The sequence below is a fragment of the Acipenser ruthenus genome, chromosome 5 (assembly GCF_902713425.1).
Source record: "Acipenser ruthenus chromosome 5, fAciRut3.2 maternal haplotype, whole genome shotgun sequence".
Lineage (NCBI taxonomy): Eukaryota > Metazoa > Chordata > Actinopteri > Acipenseriformes > Acipenseridae > Acipenser > Acipenser ruthenus.
Window position 1 is genome coordinate 68,554,423 of NC_081193.1, and position 16,693 is coordinate 68,571,115.

General features: G+C 38.0%; 1 protein-coding gene across 9 annotated transcripts in view; it reads left to right on the plus strand.

Annotated features, from left to right (window-relative positions):
• LOC117402985 (ADP-ribose glycohydrolase MACROD1-like) overlaps window positions 1-16,693 on the plus strand; it is a 921,538-nt gene that overhangs the window by 596,062 nt on the left and 308,783 nt on the right. For all 9 annotated transcript variants that reach the window (XM_059024414.1, XM_059024412.1, XM_059024413.1 and 6 more), the window contains one exon: window positions 12,541-12,662. In XM_059024414.1, coding sequence (XP_058880397.1) covers window positions 12,541-12,662 — 122 coding nt within the window. The remainder of the gene's footprint in view (window positions 1-12,540; window positions 12,663-16,693) is intronic.

Below are 16,693 nucleotides of genomic sequence, written 5' to 3' on the forward strand. Positions count from 1 at the left end.
TCCAGCTGTCCGCGCTAAAGCGGAGAGTGTACAGAGGAGAGTACGGGAGAGCGAGCAAGGAGAGTGAAAAACAACTGTCAAAAACAATTAAATATACTTGTTTCTGTTTATTTGTTTGGCCAACGTGCCCTTTTGTTTTGTGGTGTTTTGTGTTTGTTTAAATCTTTTTGTTTGTTCATTTAATAAAATAGCTGAGCGCCGGAGCACTCAGTTCCACCACCGCCATTCCATCCATTGTTTGGTTTCTGTTACTTACTGGTCCGTGACATCACCACTCACACGCCACTCAACAGCACTCAGCCACAGGAGGTCTTCAGGAATTTCTTTTGTTCGTGGCATGATGTGCCTGTAGAACCTGTGTGCTGACAACTTCACTCTGATGGTAAGGGCCAAAGTTAGTCAGATTTATTTTGGGCAGGGCTGGCCCAAATCAAGCCTGGTTTTTAACCAAAGTACTCAAACAGCTAACCCTAATTATCCCTTTAACTGGGTTGAGTTAACTAGGAGGGGGGCAATAACTTTTTCACACCTGAAGATTGCAAGTTTGATTACCTTGCACACCAAACAAATGAAAGAAGCACCAAACTTTGGTGTCATTTTTTCTCTGACTCCCTCTATATACTACTACAACCCACATAAAATCTGACTAAATACAATGTGAAAAATGTGCAAAAATGCAGAAAATCAGACAGGGGGGAAATACTTTTTCACGGCACTGTACATGTCATATACTAATGGACAAGTTGTGTTTTTTTTCCTTTCTTTCTTTGTTGGAATTATAGTTGATTGTTAGGTCTTTATATAGCAGTTGCTATAGCAGGCTGTGGTGAGAATGACATTCAGCTACATTACTCACCTTTTAATATCACTTGTGAATGAACACTGGTCCAATTTATCAAGTGTTAATTCAAATACAAAATAGGCATCTGGTTTATTGCTGTGGTAATATTAAACATCCACATGGCCAATTAAAGATGCTTATTATATATTTCTCTGTGGCATTGGCATACAACAAAGTCCTTTATTGAGCTGTCATAAAAGAAAGAAAATAAGATGTGTCATAAACAGATGACTCATCTTAGGAACCATAGTGCGTGGAAAACCTACTGTACATCTTCTCTAGCACTAAAAAATAGCCCACTCATATTTGAAGCACATGCACGTAATAATGCCATCTCAGAAGAGTCCTGAAACTTTCAGGTCAGTAGTTTAAAAATGTTTAAGATACTTACCTTCAAGTGATTTTCTTTCAGGTTTTATATATATATATATATATATATATATATATATATATATATATATATATATATATATTTACTGTAACTTTTAATTTCCTTATTTTTACCACAACTAAACTAAAACGGTAGGAAATAATAATCTACATTGAGTTAATGTTTATTATCATTGTTTGTCCATCTTATGATAATAAACATTGTAATACAATGTAGAATATTATTTCCTACCGTTTTAGTTTAGTTGTGGTAAAAATAAGGAAATTAAAATTTCAAAGTTCATGTTTTTTCAGTTCCTCCATAAATGCAACACAGCGCCTCAGCATTTTCTACGTTACACGTGGAAACAATATTTCTGAGTTTTAAACTGTGTAGAATATATGTTATTAAAATTGACCAAAATGGTCCCGTGGCATAGATGTAAAAGCCAGTGTCTTCAGCGCAGGAAGCTACGAACTTGCAGGCTCAAATCTAGGCTGCTGTTTGTTGGGTGGGCCGCATTGCCGGAGGGGAGGTTTAATTTCCCGGTGAGGGATCTCATTGCCTCACGGTGCATGGCTACCCTGTCTGCCATATGCTGAAATGCTCCCTGTGCAGTCTCGGTAACGACAGCTGTGTTCCTCCGAACAGCGAAATTATCATCAGAACAGATTGTGCAGAGGAGGCACTCAATGTAAAAAAGTAGCTGTATTGGAGAAGTGGGGGCGGAGGAACTGGTTATTATAGACCAGTGGTCCTCAAAGTGGTGCCTGCGGGCAAATTCGTGCCCGCAAAGCCAGGCCATCGTGCCTGCGGCAGCTGTTCTTAGATTATGGATCATGAACACATTTCTGGCGGGTCGTAGCATGGGAAAATAAATAAAGCTTTAAACACGTTTACCAACAAAAGCGTCACAGCAGTCTGTTGACGGTGCTGCTTGCTTATGCTGTGCTTGTACGTACTCGACATATATTTTTTTTTTCCTGAAGGGCCTCTGTGATACGATCAACCAATTGAATATCTGCATTTTCACTGTGGTAGCCCAATCATAAGTTAGCTGAGTGGGACATAAACTGTGTCTGTTTCAGTTGCAGGTACTGACAGGAAGTTTAACCAATAGGAGAGTCAAATGTCTGCCAAGTTTTACGCATCTGTCCAATCATAAGCAAGCAGAGGCCGTTCTCGGTATTCTGCATGAAAATTGAAGGCGAGTGAATAGCCAATGGGAAAGTGAAAGATCTGACAGCAGTCCAATCATTCATGAGCAGAGGCGGTATGTTAATATGCCAGGTAAGCACTGAATTTCGCCGACTGTTATTGAGAAAAATAATACATTTCAGTATTTAGAATTAAATTTTCTCTCCCTATATATATTTCAATTTCACCAGACAAGGGAAACACTGTAGTAGATTTAGTTACGAATCCACTGTCTTTGAATAATTGTACTGGAGATGAGCACTCTTTAAAACAGAGTAGTGTTGTCAAATTTGCCAAATTGAAACAAAGCGAGACACTATCTATCCTCTTTTAGTTTATTCATGGTTATCTGTGTAAACATGCTATTTAAAAATATTTGCATTGCGTATTTTATATAAATTATTTAAAGAATAAGCGCAGCATGCACAATTATTGCCTGAGACTTGGCCTTATCAGAGCAAGCCAAGAATAACTCCCACTAAAACTCTTGATATATATATATATATATATATATATATATAGCAATAGTCAGCGTGCCCGCAAAGAGCCAAGTAAGATCAATTTATGCCCGTGCTCAAATTACTTTGAGGACCACTGTTATAGACAGACCATAAAACTAAAACTGTACGGAGGTAGCTTGCCAAAAAACTTATTTTCTCACTCAGTGGGCACAAAAGTTACCCTCATGACAGCAAGCCAGTAACCACACAGGACAGTTCATACAATAAAAAATGTACAGAGGCAGCTTTTGCCAAAAAAAAAAAAAAAAAGAAACCTGCATTTTCTCAACACATTTGTTTTATTATTAAGTTAAACTTTGCTGTTTCTTTCTGTGGCTAATAATTAGCTTTATATATGAATCCTAAGCAAAATTACACAACATCCTACACTTTGGTCTTGACTAAAGTTTAGTGGCCTTGGTGCCCTACAAATTTTAATTTATAGCAATGACACTGACAAGAGTTGCATCTGGATAAAAAGTAGAAATAAAGCAGCAAGTAGTACTTAATTTAAAAACACTGTAATTTACAGTTTTTGTCTTTTGATCATTTCCCTCCAGCAGAGCACAAATGAGCCCAGGTGTACCCAGTAACCAAGTCTCTGAAATCCCTTTTCTATAACCCCTGCCGTGCCCTCTATTAGATTCTTAATAATAAATGCTGGCATGTTAACCTTACGATCTGCTTACTTATTAACTTTCCTGATAGATGCGGGATAGCCTCCATGCCTGCTAATGAAGCTGGAAATTGAAAGTGATTGCTCTGGCCAGGGCTGACACAACTCGGAGTTGTGCCTGATAGTTTCAGGGAATAATAAAGTATTTGCAGTAGGTATTTCACTAACTTGAGCTGTGCTTTCAGTGTTTTATCAAGCACGTCGAGGCCAGCAGGAAGTTCAATGGGGAGAAAAAACACAAGTGAAAGAAAAAAAATTGTCGAGTTACAACCTACGTGTAGTGTTTAAACTGAACTTCTTCGCTAAAAACAACATAGAAGCTGTGCATTTTTATCTGATCAATGATAATAATAATGTACCAGTGGGGAAAAAATGTTTTCATCAGATGTCCTGCCATAGAGTAATAGCTTTTGCTTTAGCCCTGCTTCAATGACTTGCAACCCCACTAGCTAGCCCCTACAAAAGGACCCCAAAACATTTGGCACTGAAATGGCCTTTTACTATACTGTTTTTTTTTTTTTTTAATTTAGTCGTCGCCAATTATTTTACCCCGATTTTCACCCCAATTTAGCATGCCCAATTATTATCTGTATCCCCGGCTCACCGCTCTCGGGAAACGGAGGCTGGAATACGCGTCCTCCGAAACGTGCTCCTGCCAAGCCGTCATTTTTCGCACTGCAGATCCACAGCAATGCCACCAGACCTATAGTGCCGGAGGACAACACAGATCTGGCGGCTCCGCTGCAGAGCCACAGGCGCCCTATCGGCCACAGGGGTCGCTGATGCGCGGTGAGCCGTGGATTCCCCTGCCGACCTAAGCCCTCCCTACCCGGGCAGCGCTCAGTCAATTGTGCACCGCCCCCTAGGAACTCCCGGTCACGGTCAGCTGTGACATAGCCTGGATTCGAACCTGCGATCTCCAGGCTATAGGGCACATCCTGCACTCCGCGCGGAGCGCCTTTACTGGATGCGCCACTCGGGAGCCCCTGTTACTATACTGTAATACAGTGCGAAGATTTTACTATGTAATTACATCAGGTAACAGCACTATGTTCAAAAGGGCATTTTTCTTGTAATCACACAGTAATTACTGTGTTAAAGCAAGGACCATTGTTAAATATCAAATTACAACAAAATGACATAGGATTGGGGGCTGGCAAGACTCCATAGAGTTTTACAATAGAGCAGCGTTCTAAACTGGGGATGGCGTGTCAAACATTCTAGGAGGGCGCAGTGAGTGTTCTAATAACACAGTAATTATAGCAATAAAAATCATTTTCAAAATAACATTTTACAAATAAGTCAATGTCAATTTTACAATCTTGCAATTTTTTGGCTGTTTTACTTATGATAGTCTGGAAAACCATGCATAATAATACAGAGACCCATTGAGAGGCAATTTTGTGTTTAAAAATCAGTGACAGTTGTGTTCTTGTCACATTGTACATAAATTAATCTGTTTCTGCTGCGTGGAAAAAGACCAAACGATTGTACAGGTGCATTATTGTCTAAAAACCAAGATGTTTGTAAAAGAAAGTTACATGGAAATTGGAATTACCTTTGTTGGCACTGCAAATGAACCTCGTCCTCAGTGTGTAGTCTTTGATTATTTATTTATTTTTAAAAATGTTAACATTAGAATTAGGTCTGGTGTTCTATGCGTGGGGTGACATGACAGGTTAAGATGTACTGTAATTTTGGCAAACACTTCACTGTTCACTTCATTGTTTGATTTCTGAGTTTCTGATATAATATGTATAATTTTCGCTATGGTGGTGGGCAGGCGGACAGAAGAGGGGTGGCAGCACCAAGAAAAAAATAAAAATAAGGCCTTCATTCAAAAATGCTTAAGCCCTGCCATAGAGTAAAAGCTACCTAAAGGCCAATACAAGGCCTATGTTGTAAACCAATTTAGTTATTGTTACTTTTGTGTTTCTAAGAATCTGTCTAAGAAATAAATGGCATAGTTTGTGGGGCCTCAATATCATTATATATATAATTGCGAGAGATTAGGGGGAGGATGTGTGTACGTGTGTTTGAGTGTCTGGTGATGGAAATTGTGTTTAATTGTTAAGTGATTAATTGAGTGATTGATGTTTGATTGAAGTGTGGAATGTGGACATGGAATGTGGAGAGAAGAGAGAGAAAAGAAAGTGTTCACTGGGATAGCTGTGCTTGGGTGCTGTTTTGTTTTGTGTGTTTTGAAGAGTTTTTGGGAGTTTTGTTTAAAACCTTTATTTTGGGCCCGTGTTTTGTTTGTTGTGTTTATTAAAAGTGCGCAGAAGATCCCGAGTGGCTCATCCGGTAAAGGTGCTCCGCATGGAGTGCAGGATGCGCCCTATAGCCTGGAGGTCGCCGGTTCGACTCCAGACTATTCTACTGCTGACTGTGGATGGGAGCTCCCAGGGGGCGGCGCACAATTGGCTCACCACGCACCAGTGACCCCTGTAGTCTGGCCGGGTGCCTGTGGGCTTGCCTGTAAGCTGCCCGAGAGCTGCGTTGTCCTCCGACACTGTAGCTCTGGTGGCTGTATGGTGAGTCTGCAGTGTGAAAAGAAGCGGTCAGCTGACGGCACACATTTCGGAGGACAATGTGTGTTCGTCTTCTCCCTCCTGAGTCAGTGTTGGGGTGGTAGCGGTGAGCTGAGCCTAAAAAAAAAAAAATTGAATATTTTAAATTGGGAGAAAATAATAATAAAAATAATTGGCGACTACTAAATTAAAAAAAACAAAAAAAACTACTGTACTGTCTCCATTGATGGGAAAAGTGAAGACTCCTGAACCACTGAACCCTCTGAATCATTTGTTTGCAAAAAGATTCACTGAGCTGAAGCACATGAAGCACTTCATGCTCTTTAGTGCCATCTCTTGGTAGATCTGCACAACTCAGTACATTGAGAGTAAAGACAGCCCCCTATCTCCAGAGAGAAGGCATTTAGTAAAGTGGACAATAGCACTAATGCTCGGAGAAGGCAATGTCTTATATAGTGACATTTCATACACTTTTGACATACACCATCAAGCAATTGCATTTTTAATTTTCTCGGTTAATTGGTCATCTATAATTTAAACAATCGTTTCAGTGCAAAGGAACATTTCGGTGCTTTTTCTAAAGACAGAGATCAGCTGTTTTTTTTTTGTTTTTTTTTTAATTGCCTGGAATATTTATTTTACATATCAACCAAACATGTGATTAACCAATACAACTTTCTTAAATAATCATGCTAGAAATATAAAAGTGTTGTCCAATCAAAAACAAGCTCTTCTTGCTTGAAATAAGACGATGTAATTTGATAAGATTTCAGCAACTGTATTGTGCAAAATGGTATTTCATGCTTACAAACAGATTCTTGTAGTATAGCTCTAGCTCTAAAGTAGAGAGATGGAAAATAGCGGGTTCAAATCCCTGCTGTTTCCATTTTTAAATAAATTGTTTACTTTGTATCCTTTATATACTTATAATAGATTGGAGGATTTTTTTTTACCAATAATGTTCATAAAGAGCTCTGTTTGTACATACTTAATGCTTTTTTGTTGTTAATTTGAAAAAAAATGTAAATGTTTATGAAATAGAAAACAAAAAGCAGAATCTTGATTTAAGAAAATAATAATAATAATAATAATAATAATAATAATAATAATAATAATAATAATAATTCCTTTCCGCTTGACCGAAACACCACGCTGAGCACTGTTGACAAAAAGAGTATGTATTGGGTAAACAACAACAAAAAAAAAAGTTTCCTTCCTATCAGCTACTGCTAAACACTGTTTATGGGTCACGTGACCTAGTGGTTCAAATGAACCACATGAACCTTTGCTTCGTAACAGTGTTTGCTTCAATTGGTTCATGCATATATAAAAAAAGACCATCCATATTACAAAATAAAATGCTGTGAGACTTACAGTATCATCAGAAGGAACACTGCATTTATTTTTTAATATGAACATGTTATGTCCAATGAGTTGGGTACAGAACAGCAGTGGCTAAATGTGCGGTTCAGAATAGGACATTATATTTTCAATGTTTTCTGAATATGGGGAACACAAATTTAACATGACAAACTTTGGAACATATAAACAGGATTTTTTTTTAGGCCACATTAATAAATATGGTACCATACAGTTCTGAATATCTCCAGTATTACTCCAAACCTTTGGGCTGCATCAGCAATTTCATATCGTGCAAATAGGGGACATTAAATTGGTCAACACATCAGTGAAATGATTTGTGTTATGGGCCAGGGCCTGTGAGTTTACATTTGAAAAGTTTACCAAGCTTTTCCAGGTTAATAGACCTATGTAAGCTACATTGGTTTCATAGTAGGAAAGGTTTAACTTTATATATACTATAGTATTTACTATTAAGAGAAAAATTATCATTTGAAACCCCAGTCAGTGTTTAATGTAATGTGTCAGGGGGTATTCTTTTACAAGAAAGGATAAAAATCACAATCTCCAGACAGCTACTGCATCAATGACTGTCTTTGTTAGTTATCTCTTCTGGGAAAATGCCTGCTGAACTGGTGGTTCTCATTAACACTGTAGTGTAAAAATGCCATGTTCCATCATCTACGAGACCAAGTGATAGCACTAACACGGGAATAACATGGTATAAATCCCAATGCTTTCTGCTCGTCCAAGCTAATTAATGGTGGAAAACTGTAAAAAAAAGCAAGGTCCATTGGTAAATATCCAGTTAATACAACATAATAACATGCCCTGTAGTCTAGTACTACCGACAGAGTTAAAATCAATTTGATATTAAGCCTGTCAGTGATTTCCATCAACAGAAGACTGAGATCAGACTTGTTTGAATTGAGACCCTGTTAGCTCCAGTTAGGAGGGACTTGGCCTCTCCTGCTTACTCTGATGCAGGGAAGTGGGTGTAAAACCTTGAACTGGGAAAGGTTGGTGCTTTAACTCTGCAAATAAGAAGGGGGAAATGCATATCTGTTAAGGTTTCCTTTTTTTATATACAAATGTTATTAATAATTTATAAATGCTTAAAAGATTATTTCCTGTATTAAATATACAAATACATAAAACATGACTTATCAATCTTTAATATAAAGCATGATTTATAGAGCTAAAACAACCTGGTGCATGAATCAAAATAACTGATAATAAATATTTATAACCTGAGCTTTTTATATGGATTTATCCAGAAAATAAGAGATTATTCATTATTTGTAACCATTAATAAAGCATTTTCAAATTACACCTTTACATGAAGTATTTAGAAAAAAGCATTCATATGGAATATATTGTTGTTATTTTTCATTTTATCAAAGCATTTGAGTTGCATTCCCTGGTGAATACTGAGAGGTTCGAGGTTCTAAATCTGGGGTCAGAGATTGAAAAATAAGCAGACTGGTAATCAGAAAGCTCGCTGAAGTGGATACAGAAACAATTAAAAATAATAATAATAATAATAATAATAATAATAATTTTGCATTTGATACAGTGTGTGTATATATATATATATATATATATATATATATACATAATATGAAAAAAAAGTTTAAAAAAAAAAAAAAAAATATATATATATATATATATATATATATATAGCATAAACTAAACACAATCATGAAGGCTGTATAACTCATATGGTAGCACTGAAGCAGAAATGAAAAAATGGCTGTTTTGAAATTGCAAGGTTATAGAGTGGTTCAAGACACAATTCCATGGCAAAACATGTGTGGTGGAACTAACAAACTGATGGTTCTTTTTGTTTGTTAATTTGTTTTTTCTCCCTCATTATATACAAGCTATTTGTCTTCTGAAAACAAATTGAAAAATCCATGTACTATAATCATCTGGGTTCATTTCACTGTGTGTACCTTAAAAAGTAAGCGGCAGGGTTCCAAAAAATATAGTTGTTACACATCCCCACATGTTGCTACAACTGTTTAAATAACGTACATGTCATTTTTCTTTTCATTGTTAACATCCAGACAACTTTTTACACTTAGAACTTTAAAGTCTGTTATAAAGCTCTTTTCAAAATGTCCACTCTGCATGCATTCTGGTAGCTATGCATTCCAGTACCATTCTAAAACCAGTGCAATGCGACACCACACTTTTTTTGGTGTTTAAATTATATTCTGCAAGAATACCATTTTTTCTTTTTTTAAGAAATCCGGTATTTAAAGAAATGACAAGAATCTAAAATTGAAATAGGGTCACAGCACAGCCCTACACATGAGCCTCCATCTTGTTTTCAGATTTAGGTACCTTTTCTTTGGAGCATGTATAAATAATTGTACCTGGACATAAGCAATATTAATAGTCCCCCCCCCCCCCCCCCCCCCCCCCCAGCCCTTAGTAAGTGATGCCCCTGTCTAAAAGGTAAATAGACAGCATTTTATGATATAAATGCCAGCTGTAAATAGAAAATACTGATACATTCAGGGGAAGTGCTGTAGAACTACAGTATTATTAGGACAAATCAATTTACTTGTCAGTTGAGCTTTTAATATCTAGTTGCAGGAATGCCATAAGACGACAATGCTGAATGTTGTAAAATAACCACATTATATTTTTTTAATTGATCAATAGTTCTTTTATTTTATTGCCATCACTCTTATGATTCAGTTAAATTGAGTGAAATTGTTGGTTCCGTATAATTAATACAAGTCAAACAATGATTGACAGGGTGGCGCATTACTATGCAGGGGGAGAATGAGAGTTATGAATACTTGAATAGATTGGATAAAATAAACTTGTAATTGATTTTCTATCTGAATTGCCATTTCATTAACATAATGAATGTATTAATCTTGTGAAAGGATTATAAAAAAAAAAACCTGCTATTGTCCCATTGTGATGATACATTCCAATTTAGTTTTTCATTTTATGTTAATGTTTCCTTTAATACCAGCCTTTAACTTCCCAGTGTCCACATTTTTATATGCAGAGAATATATATATATACAGTAGAGAGAGAGAGGGAGGGAGAAATATATGGCCCGAATATACCACAAAATAATATGTGTCAAGTTAGTTTTGAGCCATAATGCACAAGTTTATTGCTAGTTCATAACTAACGAGAGACATATTTTTATGTGGTAATATATTCTGACCCATAATATTATTTTATAGATTATGTTTTTTACCTTCTAGTTTTGTTTTGTTTGTGTAAACTGCGATGCAGTGTTTGTTTTGTAGTTTTTCTCTAATTGTCTATATTTTAGTTGCATGCAAGGGAGCTTAAATGCTTAATGTTCCAAAAGTATTGATTGGTGAAAGTTATAATATAGTGGGAAAGGAATGGGGGCTACCCACCAGCAAACCTCCAATGTGTTTTGGAGAGTAATACTGTATATGCAGTCACAGCATGTTAGATACTGAACTATATGGACAATTGGAAAATCTTCACTTTATATACAGTTATACAGTCAAATCTGTCATACAGACTAACCAAATTGACAAAAACATACCTCTTCTATACAGTAGCAGTTTTAGGCACATGCAACCCATGCAACTGCATGGGGCCCCGAGGCAGCAAGGGGCCCCTAATGTCGTGACACAACAAAAAAACATGCTGATATTCACGGCACAAACCATAACAATGCATTATAGGGGTTTAAAGCTGTGTGCAATTTTATTTCAGTATGTGCCGCATAATCATGGCAAGACATTTAAAAATGAACTCATTCTGACACACTACAAACAAAGTGCTTGCACGTGCCGTCAGTGCTGCACACTTGAGGGGAATGCACGTGTAGCTGGTATCTGAATGAACCTGGAAACAAATTCAAATAAATGCATTTCCAGCCGTTGTATCGTCCTCGCCTCTTGTGATGCTCGACTACATCTACAAGGAAAATGTGCTGGATCTGTATCCTAACCTCAGTACTGCCTTGCGTCTACTTTTGACTGTGCCTGTCACAGCTGTGTCAGGGGAGAGAAGGTTTTCTTGCCTGAACATGACATTAATAAACTATTTACTTTCTACAATGTCGCAGGAACGTTTGATTGGACTAGGGCAGATATCAATCGTGCGCCAGAACTGGATTATTCGGATATTATTGCAGACTTTGTCGCTGCAAAAGCATGAAAGGTTAATTTGTAACTGAGTGTTTTTTTTTTTTTTTTGCGATTGCTGTATTAAAATGCAATACATTCGGGGCTCCCGAGTGGCGCATCCAGTAAAAGCACTTGCGTAGAGTGCAGGATGCGCCCTATAGTCTGGACATCGCGAGTTCGAGTCTAGGCTATTCCTTTGCCGACCGAGGACGGGAGCTCCCGGGAGCTCAATTGGCCGAGCGCCACCCTGGGGGAGGGAGGGTTAGGTCGGCCAGGGTGTCCTCGGCTCACCGCGCGCCGTCGACCCCTGTAGTCTGGCCGGGCACCTGCGGGCTTTCCTGTAAGCTGCCCGAGAGCTGCGTTGTCCTCCGATGCTGTAGCTCTTGGGTAGCTGCATGGTGAGTCCGCAGTGAAAAAAAAAAAGCGGTCGGCTGACGGCACACGCTTCGGAGGACAGTGTGTGTTTGTCTTTGCCCTCCCGAATCAGCGCAGGGGTGGTGGCGGTGAGCTGAGCATAATAAAATAATTGGCCATTCCAAATTGGGAGAAAATAATAAAAATAATTGGCAACGACTAAATTTTTATATTAAAAAAAAAAAAAATGCAATACATTCAATAGTGTAATTGTTGCCCTATTTGAAAGTCATGGTATCGTAGTATTACTGGTAAGAATAGGGACTAGGGGCTCCGGAATCAAGCTTTGCATAAGGCCACCGCGGGACAAACTCCACCACTGCTTCTATACTAGAAATTATTTGTCACAGGATATACCAATACAGGTTGGGTAATGTACAATATGTAACAAACAGTAAATTGACACCTTTTCATGGCAAATGTTGTGGTTATTAATAGGACTGGAATATGATTTATGTTGTGTGCTGGAAATAAATATTAACGTTTGGACATCTTTATTGTCTCAAACAGATGTCATCCATACGGTGGGTCCTATAGCACGAGGCTATATTGGAAAGACTCAAAAGGAACTTCTAGCAAACTGCTATGAAAACTCTCTGAAGCTGCTTTTGGATAATGGCTTAAGATCTGTGGTAAGTACATTTCTGGGTCACCATGGTAACCATATTTAATTCCATACTTCAGAGGTGAAATCTCCAACTTGCAGTGACTTCTTTTAAAAGTTGTCCTCCACTCTCTCTTTAGTCTTTCTTGTTAGTCATAATACAGTGCAGAGTTGAAAGAAGCATAGGAAAATAATAAACTTATATGCAAGGAAGTTTTTTGTTGTTACATTAAAAATGATTTGCCTTGAAGAGAATCAGAGACATCATCAATAGTGACCAGATGAACATGTTTTTCCACACACTGCTGAACAGTTCTAGGAAAGCAAAATAAGGAAATTGAGCCAAAGGGCCAATCATTTTGTTATTGTGGAAAAGAATGTTGAATGTTCTACACTTTAATCCTGTATGTACATAAATGGTTAGTTATGAGGCACAGCTTCCTTCTTGGTGATCCAAAATTATTGGCACCTTAATAAGCATCTAAAAAAAAAAATCAAATAGCTGTAAAAACATTTGTGTATCTAAATACAAATGCTCTAAAATGTCTAAACCTTAATTTTGATCTTATTGTACTGTATGGGGACTGTTTAATTGAACCAATTAACTTTCCTTCCAAGGTAGTTAATTATTTCGTACTGCCTGTTTAACCTGGAGTGGCCTTGCAAGACTGGAATATACCCCTAGTATAGATTAATCCAGACAGGGCACTTCAGCAGAATTTAACAAATTGCATAGCATTCATACAGAAAGAAATCAAAATTGTGGGGGTTCATGCAAGGCCTGTCATATTTGCTGACATTCAAGTTAGTGATTCATTACCTGAATGCTTCTTGCATCACTCTATCAATTATGGTTTTCTCTCGTCTGTGAAAAGGCAGGATTGTAAGCCTAGGCTGATTTGAATGAAGGAGAAAAAAATTGAATCGCTTCAGTGATGAGAGCTTGAGAGGGTTTGTTATCTTGCTTTAGCACATGACTCAGGAAAAAAAAGAGAAAAGGGAGCAGGTTGCTAAGCAAGCAAGGGTGTCAGAGAATCAACACAGAAACCTGAAAACTTAACATGTTGACCTCAGTTTTGTCAGTTTAGGAGGTTTATTTTAATTATCTTTGAGTTAATTATCCCATGTAAATGGAGTGCAATGCAACATTAAGTTTATAGTGGGGTCTGTCTTTCTATTTAATTGTTTTGATGGATTTTGGAGCTCATGAAAGGTGCTTGAATTGTAGCACTATAAATTGCATTACTTTCTATCTCACAGTGCAGGGATACTCTCTCCTGGGGGGTGCAAACTCTAAGGGGAGTGAGGGATGAGTACAGTCACTATGTCCGTCCAAAACTTGACATTTCTTATTGAGACTGTTTACAAAGTATGCCCCATGTCAACTGTGCCCACTTGCGTGTTGAGGTTCTGTGATGAAGTTGGGACCTACGCCAGCTTCAATCCCAGCCTTCCAGAGTTTAAAGGCTAGTGCTTTAATGTAGTGTTCTACTGAGTTAGTTAAAATGAATGCACAAGTGGCTTAACAAAAACTTTCCCAACGTTACTGTGACAGGACATCATCACTGGCCTGTTATTTACCAGGAAGGGAGACTCAGACACAGAAGTTGCAGTGAAACGCTAATGCGCACGTTTAATAATAACAAACGCAGAACAGACAACGAACAAAAACACATTAACAAAACCAAATGGCACGGTGGCTAAAATAAAAGGTCTACAAAACACTCATGGAAATGTAAACAAACAGACGGGACGAGACAGTACGGAACATGAAAAACCTCCACCTCTCACCAACATCAACTCTACCATTACTAATTACCACCTGTAAATACCTATTGTATACACCCATTATCACTTGTCGGCTCCAGCCACATTCCCACGTGTTTTGACAGGGAGCAATTGAACTCCCTGCCAACCCAATATTCCCAACACCAACACATACACATACCTCCCCCCTAAAACACCAACCTCCTCTCCTCATGTTCCTTTTTCCCCATGTGGATCCTTATGGGCAGGTTGGTGATCATAGCTGTGGTGGTAGCCTCCTCACCTCCTCCTTCTTCTGCCGGTGTGTCCCCAATGCTGACACCGGGGCGAGGCATTCCGGCAGCGAAAAATGCTGCTAGTGGCAACGCTGGCAGCGGCAATGCTAACAGCGGTGTGGGGCACTCTGGTAGCGGAAATGCTGTTTCCTTCAGACCTGTAGCAAGCAGTGGCAACGCTGGCAGTGGCAATGCTGACAGCAGAAATGCTGGCTCCTCCAGACCTGCAGCCACTTGGCACTCCGGCAGTGGTGGTGCTGGCAGGAGGGAAGGGAGGATAAACATTGGCACCGGTAATGAAATGCACTTAGTGTACACCCTGTTTGGTTAGATTTCCTTGTATCAAACAAACGTAATCTAAATTCCAATTGTTATTTGTATCCCTGTTCACCACTGCAACCCCCTGCGACTCAGGAAACAGAGGCTGGAATACACGTCCTCCGAAAGGTGTTCTTGCCAAAGAAAAAATGAAAGTGCTGTGGATGCCAATTTTATTGTTAGCAAAGGGATTGCATATGTGCTGCCAAACCTTTTTCAGAAGGTGCATGCTTAAAACAGCTGATGATGTATGCCCTGAAAAAATAGACATTTTTTCTAACGTCAGTCTGTCTCGTAACACGGTTGCTGAGCGTTTTACCAAAATGGCAGGTAATATTAACTTTAATGTTATTGAAGAGCTTTTAAGTTTAATGACACAACCACAGGAAAGGAAAAATTAAGTAATATGTTGATTAATTAATTTAAACAGTGACTGCATACTTATTGATGACTAGGAATCGTGCAGTGGGGGTAATTTTAGAGTTTTATGTAAATCTTTTTTTCAGGGCTTTTGTTTTTGATATACTGTATGAAATTAGTGTTTTCGGTTACTTTCCAAAATGCTTGAGCATTTTTGGGGTTTTTTGGGGTTTTTTTTGTTAAAATATGTATAGTAGTAACTTAAATTGTACCTTCTTTCCATTGCTGTCTTCCACAACGAAATCCCTATGGTCACGGGCACATTCTTCTGGGGTTTTTGTGTGTAGCCATTTTTGTACATTTCGCCACAATTCTGTTTTAAATCCTCTGTATCTTAACTGTAATACAGCTTGAAATCCCGCTAACAAGCCTCCATCCTGATTGTAATCTCGTTTTAAATCTTGCAAGCGGAGTCTCCAATAGAAATGTAGGAATGTGCTGTCATTCAGTAGTTGGGGCGGGTTTAAAGTATTGAGAACGAATCAATGATAGATGCAAGTCAGGAAGGCGGGACATTGCCCAGCAGCACTGGGATATGTATTTATTATTATTTTTGTAGTAGGTTTTATTTTTTAATGGGAATAGGGTAAAGTCAACGTGAATTGATTAACCGTTTCCACTGTTTTTCTGGTTTCTTCCGGTGTTTATTGGCTATCCACCGATTTCATTTTTTTTTGTATCGGGGGTGTTTTATTTGGTTTTATCGGTTAAAACCGAAAATCAGAAGCCCTAATTATGATGTATAACTTTTTTTTTTTCACGGTGTGAACAACCTTAACTTAAATGGCCCTTGTTGCCAGATAAGTTTGACACCTCTGACCTAGACAATCAATTATAATTTGTGGACTTTTTTCGTTCAAACAACTTTTATAACCAGGTAATTCAGCAAAATGTATTTATTTTGCATTTGTGAATCAAACTAACACATCTGTTGAATTGATTAACTAAAATGAATTAATCAAATGAATCAAGTCAGTAAAAAGAATCGAACTGCTAGTTTTCAGCCCGGAAAAATAGGTTTAATAGCTCTGATCAGTGGTTAAAGCCTGGTTACCATATGCACTAATAAATGATCACTTTAATGCATGCACTAAAATTAACGTCCTTTAGTAAATACCATGTGAATACAGCGCATCTCATTATTCTGAGCTGGATGCTCATCTAAATACATCATCATGCATTACCATACAAATCGCATATTCTTTCTGATTACCATAGAAGAAGATGTAATAACAAAAGGAAGTATGTAATTTAATAACATTCATTTAGATAATGCATT